Consider the following 26,392-nt stretch of genomic DNA (forward strand, 5'->3'; position numbering starts at 1 on the left):
AGTATAATGTTTCAAAAACACAAGAAGTATTTAGATGTAATCGCTTTAGCATCTATGAATATGCTTACTATGAGAAATGACAGGGAAGCCTTCCAAATGTTATCAATGGGCCTGAGACTCAATTATCGCCATAAGCAGTGAAAATCTGGAAAATTAAAAACAATCATTTCCTCTAAAGGCTCATTTTGAAGCTGATACACAAGCTCTACATAATCATATTACAATAGGAAAGCTGCTTAGATAAATGACACAAAGTATGGAGCAATGGCTTTCAGCTCAATCTAATTTAGATCCAATATCAGTCATATGTTAGTGGAGTGGACCCTCACAGATCTTGGTTAACTCGCTGGTAGATCCTCAGTTACCGTAGATACGAGTGACTATCTCAGATACATTACATTCCATGATGGTCAGGCCTTCGTGAAGATGGTTTCATGGGGGTAGGAGAGATGTGGGCTGCCTGCCACATAGTTACGCAGATTAGGTACCTTTGGTGGAAGAAGGACGTCATTATGTATTTTTATCACTATTTTTTAAGGTGCTAGGTAATAAGAATAATTTTAGTCTTGGTACATATGCTCATTAAAATACAGTGTGAAGTTTAAGTAAAGAACAGGCTGCAAGGGCTCATGAATACACATTTATATCAATTGATTTCTGCTTCCCTGCCTACTCATCTAAGGATTCACACATTAAAATGAAGGGGAGTCTATAAAACATGACACATTTCTAGAATAAAACAAAAAAAATGTATGTTTCCAAATATGTCTACTTAGAAACTTGGTAGTTTCTATTACATGTCTACATTAAATATAATATATCCAATTTCCACACACATTATTGTTTGTATCTTTCTTTAAAAGGAATTCTTGATTGGGTTTTAATGAATGGAGTTAGCGGTACCTACATTTTACCCAGTGCCATGGGCTGTCCAAAAGAGAGCATAACTAAATAAAAAATGAGACGTCTTCTGACACTTGCCTTTCAGAGGCTCGTACACAAGTTACATACAATTTCCATCGTTAGATGCCGCTTGCAATGTGGTTTGTATATATAGATTCCATTTATGATCTTATGAAAATTGAGCAATAGACCCACTTTACTAGTTGTGTTGACACCCGTCTCATGCAAAAATGTTGGCCACGGCAAAAAAATCACAAGAGGGCTTCAGAACCTCAAATAGAACCAAGTATTATTTCTTTAAAAGTACTTAACCAGTTCAGCAAATACACACACTTCCCTCTGATACTGAAACACCTAATATTACTAGTACTTTTAACTTTTAACCTTAATAACAAAAATATTCTTTTTACTGTTTACTAGCAGCAAAAAAATTCCTTCTCCTCCCTACTATTGTCGAAGTATTGATGGGTTTTCTAAATTTGGTAGCCAGATCTTTGTGCGGTTCTCCTTCCTCGTGATAGAATCCAGTTGTTTTAGATACAGGGGTGACTTTGGGAAGGTTAGAAGTACTCCAGGGTGCCCTGAGCTCCATTCAGCAGTGCACAGTGCATTTATCATTGTATTTTGTGAATTACTATATACCACGAGCCTCCTTGCAGGCCAACAGCTTTGGGCCCTGTTCCTATCTTTGGAAAAAAACCCAGCTAAAAAAAAACCTTACAATTCATTGACTTTAAATGTATTTAAATTAGCCGGTGCCACCAGCAAATGGGTTTCAAAAATCATCTTAAACTTTACAGACAATTATAATAACTCTTCAACATCTGAGCTTCTATCAAGTGACTTCATTTTGTGTTGAATTTCAGATGACCTGCAACAGGTGTTTAGTGTTTTTATCACCTTGTCTGGCTTATGTTGCAATGTAACAGGAAGCCCAGTCTTCACTCGTCCCAATGAATCCTCCTTGAACACATCAAGATCTCTGGCTTCCCAGGTGAGCCACTAGAAGGCTCATTGGACTACCTGGGGCGCTTGTATGGAAGTCTTGTTACTTTTCAGTCAAGGAGAGCTGTAGGATCCTCTCCAGCTCTTCCTCCTCCTGCTGCTTCAGCTTTATCTCTTCTTCTTGTTCCTTAGCTGAAAGCTCCATGGCTAATCGCAGTTGCTCCTGGTAGGTGGTGAATGCATTGCTGGAACCAGTGTGAGGAGGGCTGCAGGGTTGTGTGTGCTGAGGTGTCCTGAAAAATCAAGCTGGTAATTAAACAACCTTTCATACATACAATGTGGGAATGGAAGCAAAGCCAAATTAAAATGGCTTCATAGTTTTCTTGCAGTCTATTGCTTTTTGATTGGCTAATAGTTCTTAGGACCCAGAACGATTGATTAAAATAGTGTCTGTCTTTGGACACTCATATCTCTATGCTTGACCATCTTCTGACCCCTCCATGCATGCCGTATATCCCATGAACATAATTAGTCACACATACCGTTCTCCTTTCCGGGATTCATTGGACATCGGGTGTGTTCCAGGCTTGCTGTTTGTCAGAGCTTCCCAAATTGTTACCTGAAAAGTCATTACAGACAAGGCAGCATAACATTTTCTTAAAATTTCCCCTTTCCTGATAAATTACCTGATTTGTGCTACTACATGTCACATTTTAGTAGTTTATTAACGGAATAGTAATGTCCTTTTTGAATATAAATTTTATTTTAATAATCCTCTATCAGACCCCATCTCATCATACACAGTGTTTCTGAGCTCTCCTTTCACATTGATGGTACAGACGCCGGCAGGGAAACCATGAATGCTCAAGAACACTTGCCCTGATGCCTGAGAATCCATACATGCAGGTGCAGTTGTGGAAATTCTGAGGATTTTAGTCTAGTGTCCCTTCGTTAAGTTTTCTCCCCTTCATTAAATGTTAGAAAAAATGTCATGGCTCAAAGATATTTAGGTTTATTTCACAAGATGCACTTGAAGACTAGATTATGAAGTTTGCTTGCTATAATGCTTTTCTGCATAAATGTTCAAATTCCCATCTGAATAGATTACCTTTGACCCATCAATTCCCACCTATTGTATACTGAAATACCAATAGAAGCAGATATAATTCATTGAGTCTAAATAACCCAATTACCATTGTGTATATTTATACAAATTGATGGAATTTAGGTGTCAGATTAATGGGATAACCTCTCGCTACTTTTATTCTTTAAAGGCCAAAATGGAACAAGTACAAACAATATGTTATAACGTGGGTTCCTTGACAATTTCCACCCAGCCAAGTTATGAATAAACGGATCACGTAGTTGACCTTCCCTTAAAATAAGATGTCCAGTAAAATAGTGCTGGTGGCAATTTTTGGCTGTGTAACTTGGTAGATGAAACCTATCCATTAGTGAATAACTTCCATAGTGGAATTATGTGGCTTGTAACAGTCAGTGGTCCTGTGAGTGGGAAGCAAGCAATACATCTTACCTGGTCATACTCGCTTCCAGCTTCTAGCAAACTCTGTTGGATAGCAAATTGAAGCAGGTCATCTTCTTCCTCACGCATACTTTCCCGGTAACTCCCGACCACACTGTAACCTCGTGGAGCTTCAAACAATGATTGATCCATTTCACAGGCGCGTCCAGAAGCTGGAAACGAAAAACATGCGCAATACTCATTCATGGTGCAAAATAAACAGTGATAACCTACAACACAACAGATAGCAAGCTCTTTATGTATGCGGGCAAAGCAGTGAAGGGTGGAGGTCTTGAAGACCTTCTGAAATGTTGATGAGGATCATGCCACCTGAGCCAGAATTCCCGCACTCTCAGGGTGAGGTTAGGCATGGCTTATGGTACAACCCTCTGCCAGCCCAGCCAAAGACTTCCTCAGTGCATTGCCCGTCTGAGGACTGACACATACTGTTGGGAGCCCTCTGTCCCGTGTCCCCCTGGTGTGGCATCATACTTATAGAGCTGGTGCTGCTAACACTGCAGGAGTCGCTGCTCGGGGAAGGCGCTTCACTGCTGGGGCTCTGGCGTAGGGATGATACTGGCTCGTCACATCCATTGAGGTTGCCGAATGTGATGCGGGCGTTCAGGATGTGGAAAATGGGGATTTCTGCAGAAAGACACATTGTTTTACAACAAACAACTCCCTTTTAAGACAATGTATCCGTCCCCTTTAATTACACTTTTTTACACAAGCACAAAAGAGATACTACATTCATATATAGTATTGTACAGTATTTATGCTGTCCCCTTGGACCTGTCATTCTACTCTTAGTCCCAGCTACTTTATAAATGACATGATCTGTTCATGTGAAGAAATAAGTTCATTTGTGATCTTCACTAACCTATTTTGACAGGGAAACCAGGGGGTAGCCTGAGAGTGATAAAATCACGAAGTTTTGCAAAAAGTGCATTGCTTATTGCCATGAGGTCAATGATTGGAGCCACCTGTTCTGACAATGACAGGGGATGGTCCTCACACAGCCACAGCTTGGCTTTAAACCTGCAAGATAAAACATATATAAGGGGACAGGTTTACCAATGACCACGATGTGATCCTTTTTTGTCTGGTATTCTGGATTACACAAACGTTGTGTATATATTGCACCACCAACATAGCAATGTATTTTTTATTACTGTAAATATTTTAATCAGATAAAGTAAACGGCGGATCTAGATTTGCATCTAGACAATAAGAGCCGCTGAACAATAAACAACTTTTAAGAGCTTTTAAGAGGTACATTAGAGTGTCTCCTGCTGCTGACATAACCCACTTCTGTGTTTTGGTCGTGAGCTCCATGGGCCGTCCCATATCCCGATGTCCCAGCTCAAAATTAGGGTCAAAATATTCATCTGGTGTGATGGAGGTTGGGTTCGTCTGACTGAAGGTCTGAGTGATTAACGTCTGCTAAAAGAAAGTGAAAGTTTATTAAACCTTTGTGGGCATTTTACAGGCAAATTTAATTTATGTAACTTTTTAACTCAAATCAAGTCAGCTTAGATGAACACAATTGTTGTTGCTCACCAGTGTACATCTACAGGCATCAACATTCAGAACTGTAAAAGCATAACTACCAAGTCCCCTTCTTTGAGACCCAAAGCCCTTTTTTCTCCTCTTTCCTCCCTTTATCTCCCTCTTTTTTCAGAATCTCAAAATGTTTGCTGGGTATGGTTGGATCACAGTGTTCTACCTCTCTAAAAGTCACAATTAGACCTTACATTGGGTAAATGGCTACCAATTGCTGACAAATTCCCATAAATTGTACAAGTGAAGCCCCACACCTCTAACCACAAGTGTCTCCACCGTTGGCAGGTGTATAAAAGCTACAAACAAAAGGATAGATCCTTATGCATTATATCACAGCTTATAAGTGTCAGTACTTCATTTAAATTCGATTATTTACATTTTTTACCATCATCTAACATGATTACAATAAACTGTTCTTCAAAGTAAAATCCCTTCAATTCTGTTACAGCAACAAGGTGAGGAAACTCACTTTCATGTAGAGATTGTAAAAGGAATCAGTGCATATCTAATACAAAGGTTTACACACTTGGGTTAAAGTATACCCTTCGGTAACTTGACACATCTTACCTGAAATCAACTTCACATTAATGTCCATAAATCATATTATATTAGCATTTTCAAAGCATTTTTATGCACCAAGTTTCAGCCAAGCTTCCATGGATATTTTAATGGTCTACCTGGGTGCCCATAATACCTTTTATATATAACACTACTGAATGTATTTATTTCTGTTACATCAATTATAAATCAAAAACAATTGAAAGATACAATAATGTGTATCCTGGCAAACAGTTTATAAGCAAGAGACAGGAAAATCATGTTATTGAATATATTTACTCATTTAATACATTTTTTCATTAATTATTTTGATGGATGTTAATGAAACATGTTCTGTTGATGTAACTTGGCTCTTTTAGAACTGTGATGTCAGTAAAGTTTTCTTCTCTTCAGAAGACGATTAAAACAATAAAGTAAGGATTGCACAACCAGCACTTTATGGACACAACCCGTTCCTGGACTGTCTGGGACCGGCTGTGCAGAACAGAGAGAAAGGATGGAGGAAGTGAACATTTACACGTTAAGGGGCTTTTTCACTTAATCATTTAAGAGAACAACTGTGCAAAATCTAATATAAGTAAAGTTTACTTAATTGTGTTCTTAGCAACAACAAAAATCTTTACTATGATTTTAATGGTGAGCAGTCATCCTCACTTTCCTTGGGGTGCTGAATGGGGAAAATGGGAAATGTAATGGAGGCCTATTTTCCAATCAATGCTCCTCTATAAGTTATTTTTTTACAGGTTTCCCTGTAAAAGAGCTATGGTTATCCTAAGTGAAGTGGACATGCGATTTGGAAAGCGATGGACCCTGGAATTACATGACCTTTAATTATTGAGAAGCTGGTGCTGGCAGTGGAGATAAAGAGCTATGGAACGCAATATTCCTGACTGCAAGAGAAAGGAAAACACAAGTGAGCCTGCTAGCTAGATTGTGCTAAGAGCACATCCATACTTACTCCATTGTTTGGTCCCACATGCTGCTCAGCTATCCCCAGGAATGATTGCAAAGGCGTTTTACTGCCTGGAAGGCAAATAAGAGACACAAGGACAGATTGAAATGATGATGATAATTAGAAGCAGTATGTCACAGTCAGTTTTGTTCTTTGCCAGAGCATTCTGTTAAATGGGATGTAATTCTGCTTACCGATGGAAAAATCAGTTCATAGAGGAGGGAAGGATAAGACAAAATGTATAGATAATCGTTTTGAATCTGTCTCACATCTGACATTAATTTTATAAAATGAAATAAATGTGAATTTATTTTACTATATAAAATGTTCTGTGTCGCCTTCTCTGCTGAGCTGAATACTATTACAACTAAATGCAGTATTAGAAACATCAACCTCAATGCTCCTAAAGCCCAAACCCTTCTTGGAAATGACTCTTTAATAGATACTGATAGTTTGTTGCCATGGAAAATGAGTCTATTGTTTTTACTAAAGAGTGCAATTACATAATTGTATAAATGTAATCACACATTTAATATTGTAACGTATTCCAGTAACTATACAACACATGTATGCTTTAGGATTTTCAACAAGTGTAAACTGTATGAATGTCTTATATGTGATCTCTGAACATTTTTCAGTTATATATGCCCAGTTTAGCAAATCTGAGACTTTTGTAAACTATTGTATTAATATGCTTGTTTGGCGAGTGCCTGCCTCATTGCCTAATAACCTAATAAAAGGCTACCAAGGTGTCAACTCTAGATAGAGCTTATAAAGTGAGAGAGGAACCATATTAGACTTGGGCTAGGCAATGACTTTTTATCTTCCCTTAAAAAATAATTACATTTATGCTTAATTGTATTTGCTAATAAATAATAATAATAAACCAATATATAATACTAATAATATTCTTGCACTTGTGTTAATACCTTTACTTTTTCCCTTGTGCTGGTCTGATAGGTGCTCTGTGCGAGTTCTTGTAATTAATTCTACATTGGAAGCTCCGTATACCTAAAACAAGAAGCAGCTGCATCACGTGGCATCCAGATTTCAAATGTAAACCTTTGTTTGTGCATCTAAAGAATATGTTATCCCGTGGACTTACAGCCCTTGAGGTTAGTAATAAGGCAAGACGCATAGGGCACAGAACATAAAATCTACCGAGACACCAAATGAAACCTTGCTACAGAATAAGATAAGCAATGTTCTCATCATAGTAAATTGTATTTGTACAAATAATCTATGCTTTATTAGCCCCCTCAGTCTCAGGGGTTTTTGGTACCTTACATCGTACAGTTTTTGCCACTTTTATCAGATGTTGGTTATATTAAGGTTCCTATTTTCTGTGTTTGATGTATCCACAGAAATTACACCCCCCCCCCCAGAACTAACAGGGCTTTCATTGGAACCATAGAAACATGCAATATATAATAATTGTGAGTGCTAGTGCTAGAAAAACCTAAAACAACCCTCCTTTTTTTAACCCTTTTCACATTTCGGAAGAGGGAGAAGCATTTATCGCGCTCTTCCGTGCGATCCCCTGCACTGATCACGCTGTGATCACCAAGCATTGGGGAGTGCAAAGTGTGTGATCGGCCAGTAGGGGGACTGATCAGATATCCCAGCAGGCTCTAGCCGCTGCACGTGAGTCTGATCTCACGTGCAGCGGCAGGGAATTCAGGACGTACATGTACATCCTAAAGAGCTTTATTGAATGCCTTTTCAGGACGTACATGTACATCCATAGGAGACTGAAGGGGTTTTAAGCATATAATACCCTATCTCAAATGCAACCACTGACTGTAGTAGGAAAACCCTTCCCCAATGTGCACTCCAGCAAACCCCTTTAAATTTTGGGGAAATACCAAGTGGAATACAACTTTTTTTCAGACAATGGACTGCACACGTCAACACAGAGTTATATAGTTATATCGGGTTTTTTTTATTTAAAATTCACCAGCTATACAGTTTCTAGCAACTTGGTTAGAAAAGCCGTTGGATCAACATTCTATTGAAAACATCTGCATCTGGCAATCCCCTATAACCATTAAGTATAGAGTTTCCTAAAAGCTTGTTACTTGATACTAATGGGCCTGTAAGTGATAAGACGCGACAGGATTTAACTTTTTCTATAATTCATTTTACGCTATATGATGTCTGCCCAAAATTTCATCCAACCTTTGCTTCATAACCGTTGATAACTTCAGTCTTCTCGCTTCTCCACCCCAGGATTCCTGATTTGTTCCTACAGAAGGGAAGACACGGGGTCCAATTTAGAAAATCATGCAGAATTACAAGGGGTCATAAGCAAAAGTGCAAAATAAGTCTTATCCCCATATAAAACAACAAAAGTCTACTGTACAGTCCCATTGCATTGATTGGTGATAGGATAGGTTTCCACAACTTGCACTAGAATTACCTTTTCTATATACCCTATTTAGACTTAAAAACAGTTTCAATATATATCCATATCAATAGATCACTATAGCACAATCATCAACTAATCATTATTTCTATTCCATGATCAAGACATCTGGAAAACTATGCTGGGAGGTTCTTCCTTATATACACAGCAATTCTATAAAAAATAAATTCCTCCTGTGCCTAAATCCACCCCATGATGATACAAGCCTATTGCTTTAACAATAACGTTATGTGGTTTGATGCCTATAAAATATTTCCCAATAAGAAGAGAATGATTTTATGACATCTATAAAATTAGACAGAGGCATTAATAATGGCTGTTTTGCACTAAAAGATGCAGAAATTAGAAGCCAGCATATTTTTACGAGTCAGGAAATTGGTGGTTACTTTACGATTGATGGATCAAATAAAAAAATAAACCCAATCCTAGATTAGACTATTAAATTGGTAAGATATATATTTTACTTAAATATTTTAAAATGGGAAAGAAATATGTGTGCGCTAGTTGTTTTGCAGCGTAACAAATTGAAAAATGAAGAGCTATAATGAAAGGGTCGAGTCAGGTAAAGAATATAATAGCACAAAGAAGGGGTGGCAGATACAGTTATTGCTCTAATTTTGCTTTCTTTCCTCCTCTAGAAATTCTATGTACTGCATAGTGTTTTTTCTCGTATCCCTAATAAACTTTTTTTAGTCTAGAATGTCTCGTAGGCCTGGATATGTATTTCGCAGTTAATTTATTTTCACTCTGGAAATACAGGTAACGTGAACATAAATTATTCCTGCCTTATAAAACAGAAATGTCAGATTTTAAGCATGGTGTTAGGTTTTATAGACCTAATGCACAAATACACTTTGTGCCCAGTGGGAAACTGAGAACCAGCCGGGGTATATAAATATCTAATAACAGACAAAGCAAACGCTTGAAATCTCTATCTGCCCCGGGCAGTATCTCAGTGGATGATTATGTCATAAAGTTTATCTAAAAGCTAAAAGCTTCTAATACGATCAAAATCTGCCGAGATGCACTATTGAAGTTCACATAGCCCTTCCATCATAATATGTCTAGAATTTTGCATCCATCTTTTCTCTATAACATAACTTTTGCTCAGTTTAAAACTCCCCAAAATCTACTAAAACAATACATTGATGGGCTTACCGTCATCGTTATGAGATGCCTCATAATAAAATGTAGTTATGAGACCTGCGGAGTAGTCTGGTTTAAATGTTATGGTGGAGCAGCTGTTCCTATTTTAATAGTGCAGTGCATTATCATCACTTAACAGCGTTAATACATTACAGGAAGGCGGTAATGCACATGATCTCCAGATGTATTGTAAAATTATGGTTAACGTTAAATACTGGAGCAATGGGAGTATATTTTCTTCCCCATATTCTAAAATCTAACCTTGGCATTTAAAGTATGATGAATATTCTCTCAACTATAAAATGAATAGAGGAAAAATAGGAGAATAATCTGCATAAAGAATCCTCCGCTAACTCACCTCTCAAATCCAGGTTCTCTATCAGATTTATAGAAGAGATAAAGCCTGGTTCCTCCACCAACTCACCTCTCAAATCCAGGTTCTCTATCAGATTTATAGAAGAGATAAAGCCTGGTTCCTCCACCAACTCACCTCTCAAATCCAGGTTCTCTATCAGACTTATAGAGGAGATAAAGCCTGGCTCCTCCACCAACTCACCTCTCAAATCCAGGTTCTCTATCAGACTTATAGAAGAGATAAAGCCCGGCCCCTCACCTCTCAAATGCAATGTTCTTGGTATCCAGCTGTGTGGTTACCACAGGGGCAGTCAGGCGACTCATGGCTTGCTCTTCAGTGGGCTGCACGGCAGCCAGGAGAACTTCATGGTCCTGGGACCCTAGAGTCAGAGTTTCAGAGAAAACCACCCGCCTGTCGTGATCAATCTCCATTACCACAGCGCTGGTGTCTAAGATGATATAAACAAGTAAGGGCAAATATAATAATTGAAGTTAAGTAACCTTATGCTTTGCCCCATTAAATGATTTAGTGTCAAACGAAAATCAACTAAAATCAAGTAGCTACATAATTTTGTAACCAAAACAAAATACAAAATAAAACATGTAAATAGATACATGATAATATATGAATCAATTGACAGATATTTTGGTCCTGTATATATATCACAAAACTGCTAATCTTAACCTATACCTAGCTGGAACTAAGCCTACACTTAGAAACAACTTGGGCTGACCAAACATCAAAGCAAACAAACCGATATGATAAAAGCCACTGTATGGTATTTTCTTCCTTCACGAAAGATCTTGATCCTTAATCACAGTCTACTTAGAACAACAAAAATCTCTAATAAGACTATGATGGTCTAATTGTAGCATTATCACTGTTATACAGGAACGTTATGACAAACTACTTCCGCTCTACAATGAGACTGTTACACACTTTTTATAGTAATTAGATATTTAGGTTGTCAAATGCTACCCAGAAGCATGTAAATAAATAAAGACAGAATAAACATAAATAATTGGATTTTGTATAACAAGGCTTAAGGAGATAAGTTCAGATAAGTATGAGATTTTGAATAACCAACAGAAACCTTATGTAAGAGTCTGGCCATTTTTGATGCTGTAGAGGTTCGAACATTAATCAGTTCTTTGGGGTTGTCTTCCCTGTATTGTATTCCCTCACTGTTTTAGCCTCTATAACTTCTCATGGGAGGCTATTTCATCAATCTACCACCCTCTCAGTACTTACAAGAATTATCAGGCGCTTGGAGTAAGCCTTTAACATATGGTAGGGGAAGTTATATGTTTTAGCCGTGAATGCAAACACTCTTTGGCAGACCACACATTACAGAGTGAGCTCGAATGTTTTCATTATGGTTAGATTAACAGCCTCATAGGGCAGTAGCAATCTACTCTCTGACGAAACCAGATATTTGACTTCTTTCCAAAAAAGACCAAAGAGCTAGTAAATCTTGTATTTATGATTATGAGTCAAATAAATCTCAAGCTATTAATCACCACATTAAATCTAATCAGCCCCTAATATGTTTTATGTTGCAGTGGGTTTAAATATAAGTATAGAGAAAAATACTGACACATCCTAAGTAAAGTGCTTAATCCAGAGCAATCATCATAGTAGCCAGCATTTCGTTCTTGCCGATCGCTCCGGGTTTGCTTCAGGATTAGCTTTCGTAAATATGCATAATTACAATAATGTTTTATTACTATACCAATCAGTGGAATATCCTTGCTGATTAGATAAGCCTATTGCTACTGTGATTAGAAAAGGGTTCTAATTTTACGCCAGAATCAATAGTTATGAATTACCCCTAAGCACAAAATAATGCCCTATGTGTTTAAGCCATATGTATAAATGAATAAAATACAATAGGGTGCAGAAGTCCGCCATCTGCAACTGGTTTCATTTGATCATTTATTAAAATGCAGTACACTACTGTAATCAGTTGACATGTGTGATTTAGGAATACATTATTTAACACTTAAATCAATATTTTATCTCTTTGTTAAAACCTTACGTGGAATTGCTATTTATACGATCATCTTCACACACCATTTGCTTAGAAATTTTGTGACTGTTGCGACTTCCTAGCACTTTGATTTATATTTGTCATTTAACCATTAACACCTGACAAAGATTCTATAAGTATTGTTCTGCTAGCACTCCTTTTTTTTTAAAGGGTCTTTAAAGAGGAACATGACTTGAAATACCTTTTGTAGTCATGACAAAAAGAGCTTAGTGAAAGAAAACTGAGGACAGGTTGTTCTCTTGAGTGAAGAACTTTCCCAGCACTAAACTGATTATAACAAGGGAGCAATACAACACACAGAAAAGATTTTCTGAAAAACCATATGATGTTCATCCAAAGCAAGGCCAGGCAGACCTAAAGTGATCTCGCCATCAGAAGGCCGCTAAATCATGCTTATACCATCACAGAATAGAACAGCATCTGTGTCCACAATTAAAACCGATCTGAACCAGGACTATCGAAACGCTTAGTATGGGCCAAACTATACAGATATTTTATAAATACCCCCCTTACTGATACCAAAATCACTTTTGGTTGCAAACGCTGGGTTCAAGAGAGGAGATGGCCCCATGAGAGGCTAACACTACCGTGTTCAATGAAATATGGTGCAGGAAACATTCAAGTTTTTATTAGTGAAAATGACATATTTTGAGAAACACTAAAGTAAAAGCACATTGTGGCAGTGCACATTTGGACCCTATTGTACTACTGATAAACAGCGGTGTGCTTCTGCTAATAAACTTGTCGTATAAACCTAATTGAGAGGCCAATCATAAGAGGATCTGGTTTTACGCCAAGAAGCTGCACAGAACATTCTAACGTCAATCCCGCTAATCTATAAAGACATCACTACAGTACGAATACTGTTCCCCTCCTCTGATCAAAGATGTATTATGTTTCGCTCACATATCATTAACTTGATTAACATGTAATTACAGTCGAAGACGCATATATCAGTGTATATGTTTATAAAGCCACTCACCTTGTCCCCTGAAGATAAAGCTGCGATTCCCGCGTTGCCAGGTCATATGATCAAACCCAAGCAGCGTGGTGTCTACTCGCAGATTCTGCCCGCTCTTCCACACCTTGTAAGTGTCACTGGGGCAGATCTTGGATACTAAGGGCACTAGAGAAACAATGGACACTACGTTACTTAAAGGTGCAGTATGCATGATGGTTTATCACGATTTAGATTTAAATAAACTACCCCACCCATATTTTTAAATGGTTCTTGCTGTAAATCACTGCAGATCTTATACATAAATTATGGTAATAAAATGCAGCAATTAATATAACATGTATGTTGATGGGCTGCATTTTACCGCAGCATTTAGTGCATTTGTTAAAAGTGAATATATTTCACAACAATGACACGGAATTGAAATGTTCGCTGTAGATTACTATGCATTTTGCCAAAAGCTTTTGGAAACTATTAGTCATTCATTTTTGTACTTATTCTAGAAAAAGATGCAAGAATTGTATTTAACAGAAAAAAAGTTTGCCTTAACAATGTTCTAGATACTTAATGGATTGTATTTAATAACATTTCCCTAATTATTCTAAAGTTTCGCACAGAAAGTGATTTGTATGAAATTCTGATTTCTATGGTTGAATATAAAATATAACTGTGAGGACAGATACAGAGTGAAGAGGCTTTGTGGAATCAATTGCCTTTTGTATTTCATCAGATGAGAAAGGATTGAGGTTTTAACATTTACCATAGATACTCATGCCCTTCCAGACGACTTTTATTGTGCAATAATACTTAAAAGAAAGCAACTTGAAGTATATTGTTATGAATGCCTGCACAAGGCAGCTTATTTCTTTTGCTGCTGAAAGCTTCATATTTCCCTGACTTAAACCCCAAATCTAGTTATCTTGGTATAAAAGCATATCACAAGTTAATCTAGTTCATGTTCAAGTGCACAGCCTGATACTAATGGAAACCATTCCATCTGCACCTTAGTCGCTTCTCTCTTTTCATGTAATGCCAGACAGACTTGATGACGTTGATATCAGGGCTGCGTGGGGACCATACAATCACTTTCAGGAATCATTGGTCTTCTTAACACTGATATAAATTTGGGGTCAATAAATTGTCTCCATGGTGGTATTGCATTAAAGGTAAGTAGCTGCCTGTGCTTCTCAGCATTGAGACTTCTCCCAGACAGACTCGGTGATGTTGAGGTGAGGGCACCACACCATCACTTGAAGGACTTCTTGTTCTCTTTTACACTGAAGATAAGTGAACATCTTAATGGATTTGGCTGTATTTTTAGGGTCATGCTGCATAATAAATTTGCCTCCCTGATGGATAAGTATCTGCCTGTACTTCTCAGCCTTGAAGAGACCATTAATTCTGACCGATTTCCCCAACTCCAGTTGTAGAAATGCACTCCCAAAGTTTCATGTAACCTCCACCATGCTTCACTGTTGCCTACCAACACTCATTCTTGTACTGCTCTCCAGGCCATCGGCGAAGCTGATGGTGCTTCTGGTCAAATTCTGATTGTAAAGGGAATTGATGTGCCTTGATGTACCTATGATTGTCTTTTCCTTGGCAGAACTGTGCAAATATGGTCCTCAACATTTCATGTTTCTTTGTGGTTCTTCAAAAGAGTTTGAACAGAACATCTGGAAACCTCTGTTTGGCTTGAAGTTTTTGCCTGGGAGAAACATTGCTGATGCGGTGTAACTACCGTGTGTCTTGTTGCTGTGCTCAGTCATGCCATGCTTTATGGCTTTTGACATTAAACTTTCTACAGCAACCTCACCTTGTTAGTGCGTTTAGCTGTTCCTTACCCAGTTTTATTCCTGCTACACAGCTGTTTCTGTTACAGCTAATGAATGTGTTTTAACCTACATATTAAATTGATGATCATTAGCACCCGTTTGGTATAATGGTTTAATCATACACCTAACTACATGCCTAGAAAATCCATGACTTCATTAAAGTGTACCTAGGATTGATGCTGTTTTGAAGGCTAAGGGTGGTCACACCACATATTAATTTGATTTAAGTTTCTCTTCTGTTCACTAACTTGTGTAAATAATAAATGTGTCCAATTTTAAATCATTCTTACTTTACAGAATTTTTTCACATCTGCCAAAAACGTTTGCACCGTACTATACCAAACACACCATATACACACCATATACACACTATATATACACTATATACACACTATATACACACTATATACACACTATATATACACTATATACACACTATATACACACTATATACACACTATATACACGCTAGAACTATCAATATCACTTTTTTCTACTTACCCCAGCTTGTAAATTCCCATTTCATTTCTACATAAAAGTCTTGTGCCTGGGAACAAGGAAAAATATTAGCAAAACAAATCTTTGTGCCTAGTCTATTTGGATTTAACTTAAATTATAGCTAAAATAAAGGTTGCATTTAAATAATGGAAGGGAGCTAGTTTTTAATATTTTGGTAGTCATATGTTCCAATATTATTTATTTATTCATAGATTATTTATTTAAACATTCAAAAAGTATCTAATTCCAAAAATCACAGAAATTTTCCAATAACGAAAACATGTGAAATGGAAATGACTATCCCCAGCTATAACAGGACTTCAAATACATGGTGCTGTCTGAGTAGTGGCTATGAGCAGAGTCTTATGTGAGATACTGCTTGTCTTTATGGTAAAACATGGATAGGTGACGAACCATTGAACCCTGAAAAAACCTATTACATGTCTGCTCTTTTACAAACGTATAAAAAACTTGAGCTGAAATAATAAGCCCATCTTTGATACCAACGAGCACCCTGTAGGTAGGAAAGTCCTAGAAATGGATTTTGGACCTGGAGGACTGAGTTTTACACTGCTGGGCTAAGCGAGGATTTTACTTGATTAAAAAGACATTAAGCCATATCGACTGGCTTGCAATCTCTGCATTGTAGGTTACCATGCGATCTGCGAAGGTATTTATAGTGTGACTATTAAAAAAAACCCCAATATTTTCAGCCGTGTTCTTTTCTCTAATCACTGGGCTATAAGTGTTTGCGTCCATTATATCCGTAATTAGTGAATCATTTGAATTAATGATTTATCAACCCATTTCCAATACAGAATTAATAATTGAAGGTGTTGGTTTGTCTAAAGTCGCATGTGGTCATTCGACCTTGATTTACACGCTGATGTCATACTTATTTCATGCTCAGCTTCGAATATACCTTTCAAGACAATTTACCTATTATTATTATTAAGACATTTGAACAGTTCATTATCTGGCAGATTCAGAGAATACCCAATCCGGCAATAATTGTTAATGCAGAGAAAAGTTTATATAGGATAATATCAAGAGAAAACAATCATAAACAAACTAATAAACCGTCACTGACCAGTCACATAGAATTTATATATATATATATATATATATATATAACGGTTAAAATAGCCGTTATATATATATTATAATATATATATATATATATATTATAAATAAGATGTAAAATATTCATTGTATTCGCTGTGTGAATTATCAGGGGAAATATAACCCATTTACTGGCAAGAGTAAGATAAACCAACCCATCAATGACTAAATAGAATAACTCAGAGAACACATTAGCACTTAGTCACTAGTAATGCTCTAAGGATAAAACCAGACAGAAAGCAGGTAAAAGATGGAGCAAGTTCCTTGGGAATAAAGCAGAGAACGGGAGAGAAACATAAAGAACACGACTGGGTTGGAAAAGAAAGAAATTCACAGATTTGCTCACATACATAAAGCACTGTATGTTGGTTGTTTAATTGTTGAAAGTATGTGTAAACATGTAGGAAAAACAATAATTTTTCTTTCTTCGAACAGCATGCAGTTCAAAATAAACATTCTTTTTGCACTTCAATGTGTTGATGGCATTTGCCCAAGGACCATCATGACTGTCGGACTTCACTGTCAGACTCTTTGTTATATATATGTAAATATATGTTGTGAGGATATGGACATGGTTATATAAATGTGTGTGTATTATTATTATTATTATTATTCTATTATTGCTCCATTTACGTGCCCTGCTGGTGGACCTCTTTGTACCTTCTCAGAGACACCACTGATCTACCCCTGTTACAGAACACCATAACAAATGAATTGTGTCTTTCAGCCTGGGATTTGAAATCATGTCCCTTTCACATTTTTAGACTGTGTTTAAAACTAGAAAGCTACTTTCAGATCATTTTTTTCCAAGTCTGTGTAATTACATTCAATTAAGATGTAATGAATGTGATCAAACTCATCGTGATATAGACTGTGATTTACACTTTATACAAGGGGGAGCTGCCTCTGCAATCACACACATTCTAACACTCATTCAGTAATCCTGCCAACCAAAGAGCTTAAAAAATGGGAGGGTATACGGCAGAGCCCGGGGTATCACTTTTAATTTGCGTGACCTTCCTCTTTACACTTGTGAAATTATTTGGGGAGGAAATATGAAAAAGCATTGCAAAGGTGCAAATGCAGGGGTGATGATAGGAGTTAAAATAGTAATTGTGGTGAGAAAAAGTGAATGATGACTACAAAAAAAGAGATCATGAAACATAAGACTGGCCTGCAAAGACACAAAAGTAGATTAAATGTGGGTAAAGATGTGGGAAGGATGATGACATAATGGTGACAGCATTAAAGACGATCTGACTTCAGAATAAAGTTGAAAAATAAGCCTGATGCAAAAAAGTGAAGTTTAGTGATGGGTAGGTGAGAAACTGGAAGCCGGTTGAGAAAAATTATACGAAAAACGATGAGATAGTAAGAAAATATATGACGACCAAATGAAAGCCACAAACGTACTTACTGGGAAACATTCACACCTCTGATATGTATGGTTGAGTTATTTGTAGGCACCAGAAGACAACAATGTAGTCCATTAACCAAAACCATTAACCAGTTTCCGATTACCTTACGTAGTTTCTCCAGGAGAATTGGTATTCCTGACAGCCGTTTTATGGTTCTCTGGTAATCACGATGCCGTAATACCAACCGCACTAGTTCTAGGTCACGTGTGCTGACTGCCTCCTGAAGCACTAACGGGAGACAATTATTATGTGATTACATTAAACATTTTTACAAGAAGCAGTGGCAATAGAGCAAGCAAAGAAACTGCATGCGGCTTGCACCATTCAAAATCAACATAGTATACCAACAATCTATATTGCTTTTTGGTAAATATAATTTTTCATAACATATTTTTATCATTAAAATGTTTGCTGTTGGCTTGTGTTTTAGCTCCATGTCTCTTAGCTCCTCTGCAAGTATAATTCAAGTAAATGTATCTGAATCATTGCTGTTAACAACGCGTTTCTGAATCACATTGCTAGTGTATTAACAGGCTCTTGGATACTCAGTACAATAACTACATTTCTGCATTTTCTACAATTCTGGAACATTTTTTCTTTACACAATAGACAGTCCCAGAATGATTCGGTCTGGGATTTGAATTCCCCGGTGAGCTGGGTCCCCAGGAGGGGACATACAAAGCTAGGGGGACCGTCATGCAAACCTAGTTTTTGTTCTCACACAATAATATCCAAACCAGCTGTGTAACTACAGCCGCCCCGGGATTGCTCTAGGGGGCCTGGGCAGCCCCCGCGACCACTTATGTTTGTCTTCTCATGCCGATTCATAAACGTTTAGAAAGGGCCCTTCTGTCTTGGACCGTAGCGGTCCGTGTCGGAAGGACCCTTTCTGAACAATTCTGAGCTGGCATGAGGAGACAGTAACGAAGCAAGGTCACGCTATGTTACATCATGTGACCCTGTGGTGAAACCGAGGCTGCTCGCATAGTGTGTGAGCAGCGAACCAAAAGCTGCAGGAGAGGTCTATGTCTGTGTGAGCATGAATGCGTGTGTTAATATGAATATGTATGTGCTATGTATGTTTGCATGTATGCGAGTATGAATGTGTATGTTTGTATGTATATCTATGTATCTTTTTACGTATATGAGCATTAATGTGTATGCATACGTTTAAATGAGAGCATGAATGTGTATGTATAAGTTTATGTGAACATCAACGTGTATGTATCACTGTATATGAGTATAAATGTCTAAGTGTATGTAAGTGTATGTATAAGTGTATGTAAGCATGAATGTGTGTGTTAATATGAATGTGTATGTATATGTTTGTGTTAACATGTACATGTGGAAGTGGTTGTACAAGCATTAATGTGGAAGTGTTAGTGTGTTAGCATAGATGTGAGTGTATACTGGGAGGCAAGTGGAAAAGACAAGCTGTTTCGGGGCAAAGATGGCACAGACAAGTTGTTTGGGGGAAATGAAGCCTCCCAGTAGCCCCCACACATATACTCCATATCTTTTTATATACAACATGCAAATATAGACACAGACCTCTTGTGCAGTCAACATTAATTGCAGTCACCCGTTTTACCTCTAACAGTTAAAACAAGACCTACTTTTATACATTTTGAAACTTATCAAGTATAACAGCCAACTCAACTATGAGTCAAGGTTCTAAGACCAGCACTAAGACCAGCCCTGACAGTGTATAAGATATCTCTGCAAAGTGATTATACAGGTGACATGATCCTTTACAGAGAACCTGCCTCCAAACATGGGCCGATGAGACCATATACATCTTACAATGCTCTTTGTATGACTATACAGATGATATCTTACACAGAACAACATTACGCATTTGTATTATACTATAATTTCATATAATGGATATATCTACTTGATAGCACTGCGGTAAGAATATATAAAGAGCACACTGTTTTATGTCTTTGCATATTCATACACAGGCTGTATACTTACCTAGCAAACATAAAGTGAATATAGTGAATTATTATTAAATATGATTATGTAGAAGATGCTTAGAAGAACATGCTTTCTGTAGCTCGTTCGGTGAGCAAACAATGGATTAGACAGTGTAATGTAATTCTTCTGTCTCGTACACTGCAGGGTTTTTACACAGAATGCCCAGACACTCCATTACTTAAGGCTATTTTTATATACAGGACACTCCATTATGTTGAGATTATCCAAGATCAGCTCGTGCATACACTGTAATTGCATTACTCGGGATCTTAGAACAATGTAAAGTATAAAAAATGAGTAAAGATCAGGGTGTTTTTCCTTTCCACTCTGAGTAGACAGGGATTGATCCGTTTGATGGCTGTAACATGTCACCCAGTCTTCAATAGGTACTTGGCAGCTGCTTGTTGAAAATCAGTAAACCAACTAAGAGGGTTAATGGTGCGTGGTGTAAATCTACAGCTGATGTGACTTAAGAAATGTCAGTCTCTTTTACAATACATTGATTTTAACGTAGATTTAAAAAGAAGTGTAACGTACAATCCCTGTCCATGGTACTGAAACGTGACCCAAAGGGGACCTCAGCGAACTGTAAAGTTTATCTTTGGGGGTCCAGCTGACCACAAAGTGTATACTTTTTACACACCAGCTGTCTGTTATAAGTCACCAAGACTTCACCCATACTTGAATCTGTATCTTGCCACATTATTCCACATAGTATATGTCACAGTGATTACTGAGACCACTCACCTGTCCATCCACTGCGATTCTCCTTACTGACATCGGCCCCATGTGTCAGCAGAACTCTGGCACACTCTAAGTGCCCTAGTGTGGTGGCGAGATGAAGGGGGGTCCGGCCCCTGGGGTCCACCTGCTCAATCTGCTCCTGTACCAGGGAAAATGCAGTGTCAGTTCAACGTTAGACCTACCACAGTCCATATCACACATGGGTTATTCAATATACAACTTTCCAACAACACACTATAGGTACCAAATTACAAAGTACAGATCATCATCTGTGACATCCTCCAAGGAAAAAAAATAAAATCGGATATTAAGTAAACTATCATAAAAGAATAATAAGAAGAAGTAAGGCATGTGTGTTCCATTCATTTATTTTAGCTTGAGGCAGTAAACATGGTATTTTTTAGATACAGGGTACATGTTAGCGCTGTAGCATATATCAAACATCTCTATAGACTGCTGTTGGTGCGCCTAGAGCCCTGAAGTGAGCATACAATAACTTTCCTCCTAGTATTGGAGAGTGGGGAAAAAAATCTCCCTAATTAAAAAGTAAGGCACTGGCAGCTCTACTTTTTGGGCGAGAGGTAAACTGAACATTTTTCGAAGGTGGACCTTCATATCTAAAAGTTAGCAGTGCAGGCATAATTTTCAGCTTCCGAGGGTAGTCTATCCAGAGCGCGTCCTCTTGTGCACAACATCAGGGCTGGCCCCAGTCAGACGTTATTGGGCAAGGAATTGGCAGAACCTGGGTGGGTAAATGTGCGACTAAATGCCACTTACTTGCCCAAGGACAAAGAAACAGACTCTGTGTGACACCAGGAGGGTACATTAATGTCGCTGGGTAACTTGTATCTGCTTATGTGGTATCATCATCACTGAGCAATGGTTTAAACACACTAACCCTGATTACTCTCCCACTGGATAAACCCCATTTCACAGCGCCACAAAATGCTACCCTTAGACCTGCCATACTGCCTTTTCGTGATCACTTTATGTAATAAAATGACAAATTGCAATTTCACATCTGAAACACACCAAGAACATGGAATCATCATTATCGCATTGTATGATCGCAAGCCTAAAGCATTATAGCGCCATCATAAAGGTGGTAATTACATGCAGACATTCCAGTGTCATGGAAACGGATACCAGACAGAATACGTCTCCTGTGGTTTTTTGTTATTTCTCTTTCTCGGTTTCCCCAGTTCCTGCAAAGACCACTTACATGAAATGGAAAACAGGTTAATTTTTCATTAGCTTGACTTGCTAAGAGCACTAAGCATCCATGCGTATAAAGGGCACGATACCAACAGCGCAGGAAGCATATAAGCTCTATGCATTTCATTTGCTGGATTTAAGTCGTAGCCAGGAGATTTTGGGTGCAAACCTTGAGAGTGGGCATATATATATACATATATTTTTTTTTTTATATATATATATATATATATATATATATATATATATGTTCTTTAAATCTTTCAGATGTAAATTCATCATGAATTCTACAGTTTTTAGGGTTTAATTATTCATGATGTGCAAAATCTCCAGAAGATGATGCAGATGCTGCCTGACACCCTATGAACATGGCACAAATATCGAGGAGCCCCACCACCTGGGCTTGCCAGCATAGTGGTCTCCAGGGGTCTGCAGAGTATGACAGACGGCTGGGCACGTGGGTTGCTCTGTAGCCTGGCTTCTTCAATAACTCCCCAAGCTACTGCAAGCGTGCTCAGCCTGCTTATTGCTCGGCAAGGACTTTGTATGCCACATGGGAGAATGATGCAAACACATTCTATCAGGGCAGCGGCGCACCGAGCACGAAATACAAAAATAGCAGTGAGAGGGGCACGAGGGTAAGAAACCTCTGGCACACCGGCTGCTGCACTCTGTAATTCCCATGATATTTATATCACACAAACGCATAGACACAAAGACATCTTTGGCCGGGAAGATTCAGACTGAAGATAAAGCTATTCCATGATTTTCAAAGTAAACTGAGTTGTGTTCTTACTTGTAAATATGATTTTATCATGCGACTAAGTCATCAATAGGAAAAATGCCCCCTGGAAATAGAGACTGCTGCTCATTCTAACACTGGAAACACAATGAGCTTGTTAGATGCGCTAAACTCGTGTTCCAGAAAGTCACTGAAACATTGTTAGAAAATAACTAAAATACTGAAATATTTGATACTGTGTTGCATTTTATATATTTCTATGTAGCTTAGTAAATATCATATTTTGTTGTATGGATTTACTGTGCATTCTTTTTTTATTTTTGTATGTATTAAAATGCATATGATACTTTGAGCGTCCCCTTAAGTTATCTCTGCCCTATTGTTAAGTTGCTGATTGGTGTCGATGACAGTTTCATTGTGAATACGCACAAACTAAACAACGCACGGGGCTACGTTGATAATCGGTTATTGTCGTGTTTGGTACAGGTTGTAATTTCCTTAATACTACTAATAAGATAGACTGTTTCCTTTGTGAAACAACGTTTGTTTGCACTGTTTTCCACACTTCCAGTTTCTGAGCACACTGCAATTACATACTAAAGTTCAGAGGCAATGTCACAGCCCTGGCCCTGAAAGAGTGGGAGGAATAATTCCGTTATCATTATCTAATTAATGCCAGGTTAGCGGTGTCCATTAGGGATATAGTCATTTCTTTAGACACATAATTTACCTTGTGTTTTAAAAAAAACACTTCTATTTCCATCCCTGTGTTATTACGGTGTAAATTATAGCGCAGCAGGTAATGTTGAAATAAAAACAACCGCAGGGTTTTGGAAGAGGGAGGAAATGGGAATAACGCCGGGGATGGCATTAGGATACCAGGTCCCCTATGTGAAATCCAGAGCTGACCCCCTCCCCCCAAAAAAGCATATAGATACTTACAAACATTCAAAAATACATTGGGTGCATTTGGACATACATATAGATTGACACACTCGTGTGCAAACATAGTGACATATTCCTATAAATTAATAAACTCAACTAATTACATGTTTCACTAATGTAATTATATTGATTCTACTTACTACAGAGCTACGCTCACCATAAACTGTCCTCCGGTATATAGAATTTATAGGAGATCCCTTTTTTAAATAGCAGAGATGCAAGGGATAACAAAAATATGTCAATGCTAGTACAAGGTTTGATATACTGGAACAATAAATGTGTAGAACCACACAGTCTTAACATTTATTTATTATAGCCAAATAGCTAGCAATTGTGGAATAGCTGATTGATCATTACAGAAGTAAAATTGCTAAAACGGACAGAAATGCTGAAAAACGACAAGCAGAAGCTGTACTACTGTGTTCTTTGAAGTTCGTGTCTCTAATGAAAAATAAAGGTCTCCACGGGGGACTATAGCCTAAAGCTGCACTATTCATGTTACACTCTGAGAATACAATGCTCGCAAATGTGATGTTTTAGCATACTTACAGTATGTGCAAAAGTTTTAGGTAGGTGTGAAAAATTCTGTAAAGGAAGAATATTTTCAAAAATTTACATGCTAATAGTCTATGTTTGTCATTTAATAAAATGCAAAGCGAGTGAAATCAATATTTGGTGGGACCACCCTTTCGAAACTGCATCAATTCTTCTAGGTAGACTTCAGGAATTTTGTAGGCATGTAGTTAGGTGTATGATTAAGCAGTTCTACCAAACGGGTGCTAATGATCATACAACTTAATATGTAGGTTGAAACACATTCATTAACTTAAACAGAGACTTCTGCGTATGAGGACTAAAACTGGGTGAGGAACAGCTAAACAAGGTGAGGTTGATGAAGACAATTTAATGTCAAAAGTCACACACCACGGCAAGACTGAAACCAGACAATGTCTCTCTCAGGCTTCAAGATGTTCTTTCCAAGCTCTTTTGAAGAAGCACAAAGAAATAGGTAATGTTGAGGACTGTAGATGCAGTGGTTGGCCAAGGGCTGGAGAGCGGTAAAAGAATGAGCGTTTCCAGACAACAGTGAAGCATGGTGGAGGTACCTTGCAAGTTATGAGCTGCATTTCTACAAATGGAGTTGGGCATTTGGACAGAATTAATGGTCTCTTCAATGCTGAGAAGTACAGGCAGATACTGGCATCTGGCTGGCCCCAAATGTATTCTGCAGCATGACAATGACCCTAAAAATCCAGCCAAATCCATTAAGAAGTTAACTTATCTTCAGCCCTCACCTCAACATCATCAAGTCTGTTTGGGATTACATGAAAAGAGAGAAGCATTTGTGCTTTACAGTATCTTTTTCCACGCCTGCCTAAAGCCTTTGCACAGTACCATATAAATATTTTTGATATATGTATGCTACAGACAGAATGTGAAAATTGGCTATTCTACGCAACATCTGGGTGCTTTGTGGCAAGTGTGGAATCTGATCTTATTAACATTAAAAAGTTAAACGGAATGTGATGTCAATGCAATGACTTGCAGCTTCTTCTATTCTCTTATTATACGTATGATTTCATTAGTCTTTGGAATAGTACATACTTTATGCATTAATTTGTAAAACAACAAAAAAAACATATAATTAAGTATTCTGTAGAACACCCAGGCTTAGTATACACCACTTTATGTTTTTGTTTTTTTGAGGCTTAGCTATCAGTTGCTTGGGAAGACCAATGAATCTCATTTCAAGAGGGAGCTTTCTCCTGTTACTGACTGATACAGGGTACCGGCATATGAGGTCTTGGGGTTCAGCACTCTGAGGCTTCTCCTCTATAAATCTTATCTGTATATGAAACAAATTAATATCTAGATTAAATATCAGTGGGTAGTCTGTAAAAAAAATAACAAAGAAACAGCTGACGTTCTACTACATTCATGTGTACTATACCTGATCTCCCACTTTGCTTGTAACGTATACACGTATACACATATTTTGCATGTAATCATTTCTCATTTACATCCATTTTTTTTTGTTTTTAAAGAAACCATCTGGCAGCCCCATTCCCAAGAGACTTCTAATTCACATTTAAGTCATTTTTTTTATAGGACAAGTAAATTGCAAAAGATCCCAATGCTTTGCATTCATTATAAATTTGACGGATTATACCTGACTGTACGTGGGACGTGAGCAACGAGGTACAGGCCCCTCTGGAACCAAAATGCTTAAGATGCATAAAGCAAATGTTGATGTAAGGGACAGGTAACACTCTTCTTTTTTTTTTTTTTTTTTTTTTATATATATATACATGTCCACTTATAAACTGGTTTAGTGCATAGTGGAATATTGTGGAGAACCCCAATCCATAATATTTCCCCTACAGAGTCATAGAAACAGAACTTAACGGAAGATAAGAACCATTTTGGCCAGTCTGCCAATTTTCCCTTAAATACCTTAATCAGTCCTTGGTCTTGTCTCGGATTAAGGATAGCTTTAGGCCTATCCCATGCTTGTTTAA

The 26,392-nt window shown here is 37.7% G+C and overlaps 1 protein-coding gene across 2 annotated transcripts in view; it reads right to left on the reverse strand.

Annotated features, from left to right (window-relative positions):
* Window positions 1-627: 627 nt before the first annotated feature.
* Window positions 628-26,392, reverse strand: part of ANKRD13B (ankyrin repeat domain 13B) — a 73,397-nt gene continuing 47,632 nt past the window's right edge. Inside the window, exons 2-15 of one of the 2 annotated variants that reach the window (XM_053457042.1) lie at window positions 20,978-21,113; window positions 18,354-18,478; window positions 15,714-15,759; window positions 13,402-13,545; window positions 10,628-10,817; window positions 8,622-8,688; window positions 7,373-7,454; window positions 6,450-6,514; window positions 4,680-4,810; window positions 4,251-4,408; window positions 3,863-4,015; window positions 3,383-3,543; window positions 2,391-2,467; window positions 628-2,141 (exon numbers count right to left, since the gene is read on the reverse strand). In XM_053457042.1, coding sequence (XP_053313017.1) covers window positions 1,952-2,141; window positions 2,391-2,467; window positions 3,383-3,543; window positions 3,863-4,015; window positions 4,251-4,408; window positions 4,680-4,810; window positions 6,450-6,514; window positions 7,373-7,454; window positions 8,622-8,688; window positions 10,628-10,817; window positions 13,402-13,545; window positions 15,714-15,759; window positions 18,354-18,478; window positions 20,978-21,113 — 1,725 coding nt within the window. In that variant the 3' untranslated portion in view covers window positions 628-1,951. Of the gene's footprint in view, window positions 2,142-2,390; window positions 2,468-3,382; window positions 3,544-3,862; window positions 4,016-4,250; window positions 4,409-4,679; window positions 4,814-6,449; window positions 6,515-7,372; window positions 7,455-8,621; window positions 8,689-10,627; window positions 10,818-13,401; window positions 13,546-15,713; window positions 15,760-18,353; window positions 18,479-20,977; window positions 21,114-26,392 lie in introns of both variants that reach the window. The other variant, XM_053457041.1, reaches the window with a different exon arrangement.

Source organism: Spea bombifrons, chromosome 2 (genome assembly GCF_027358695.1).
Source record: "Spea bombifrons isolate aSpeBom1 chromosome 2, aSpeBom1.2.pri, whole genome shotgun sequence".
Classification (NCBI taxonomy): Eukaryota; Metazoa; Chordata; class Amphibia; order Anura; family Pelobatidae; genus Spea; species Spea bombifrons.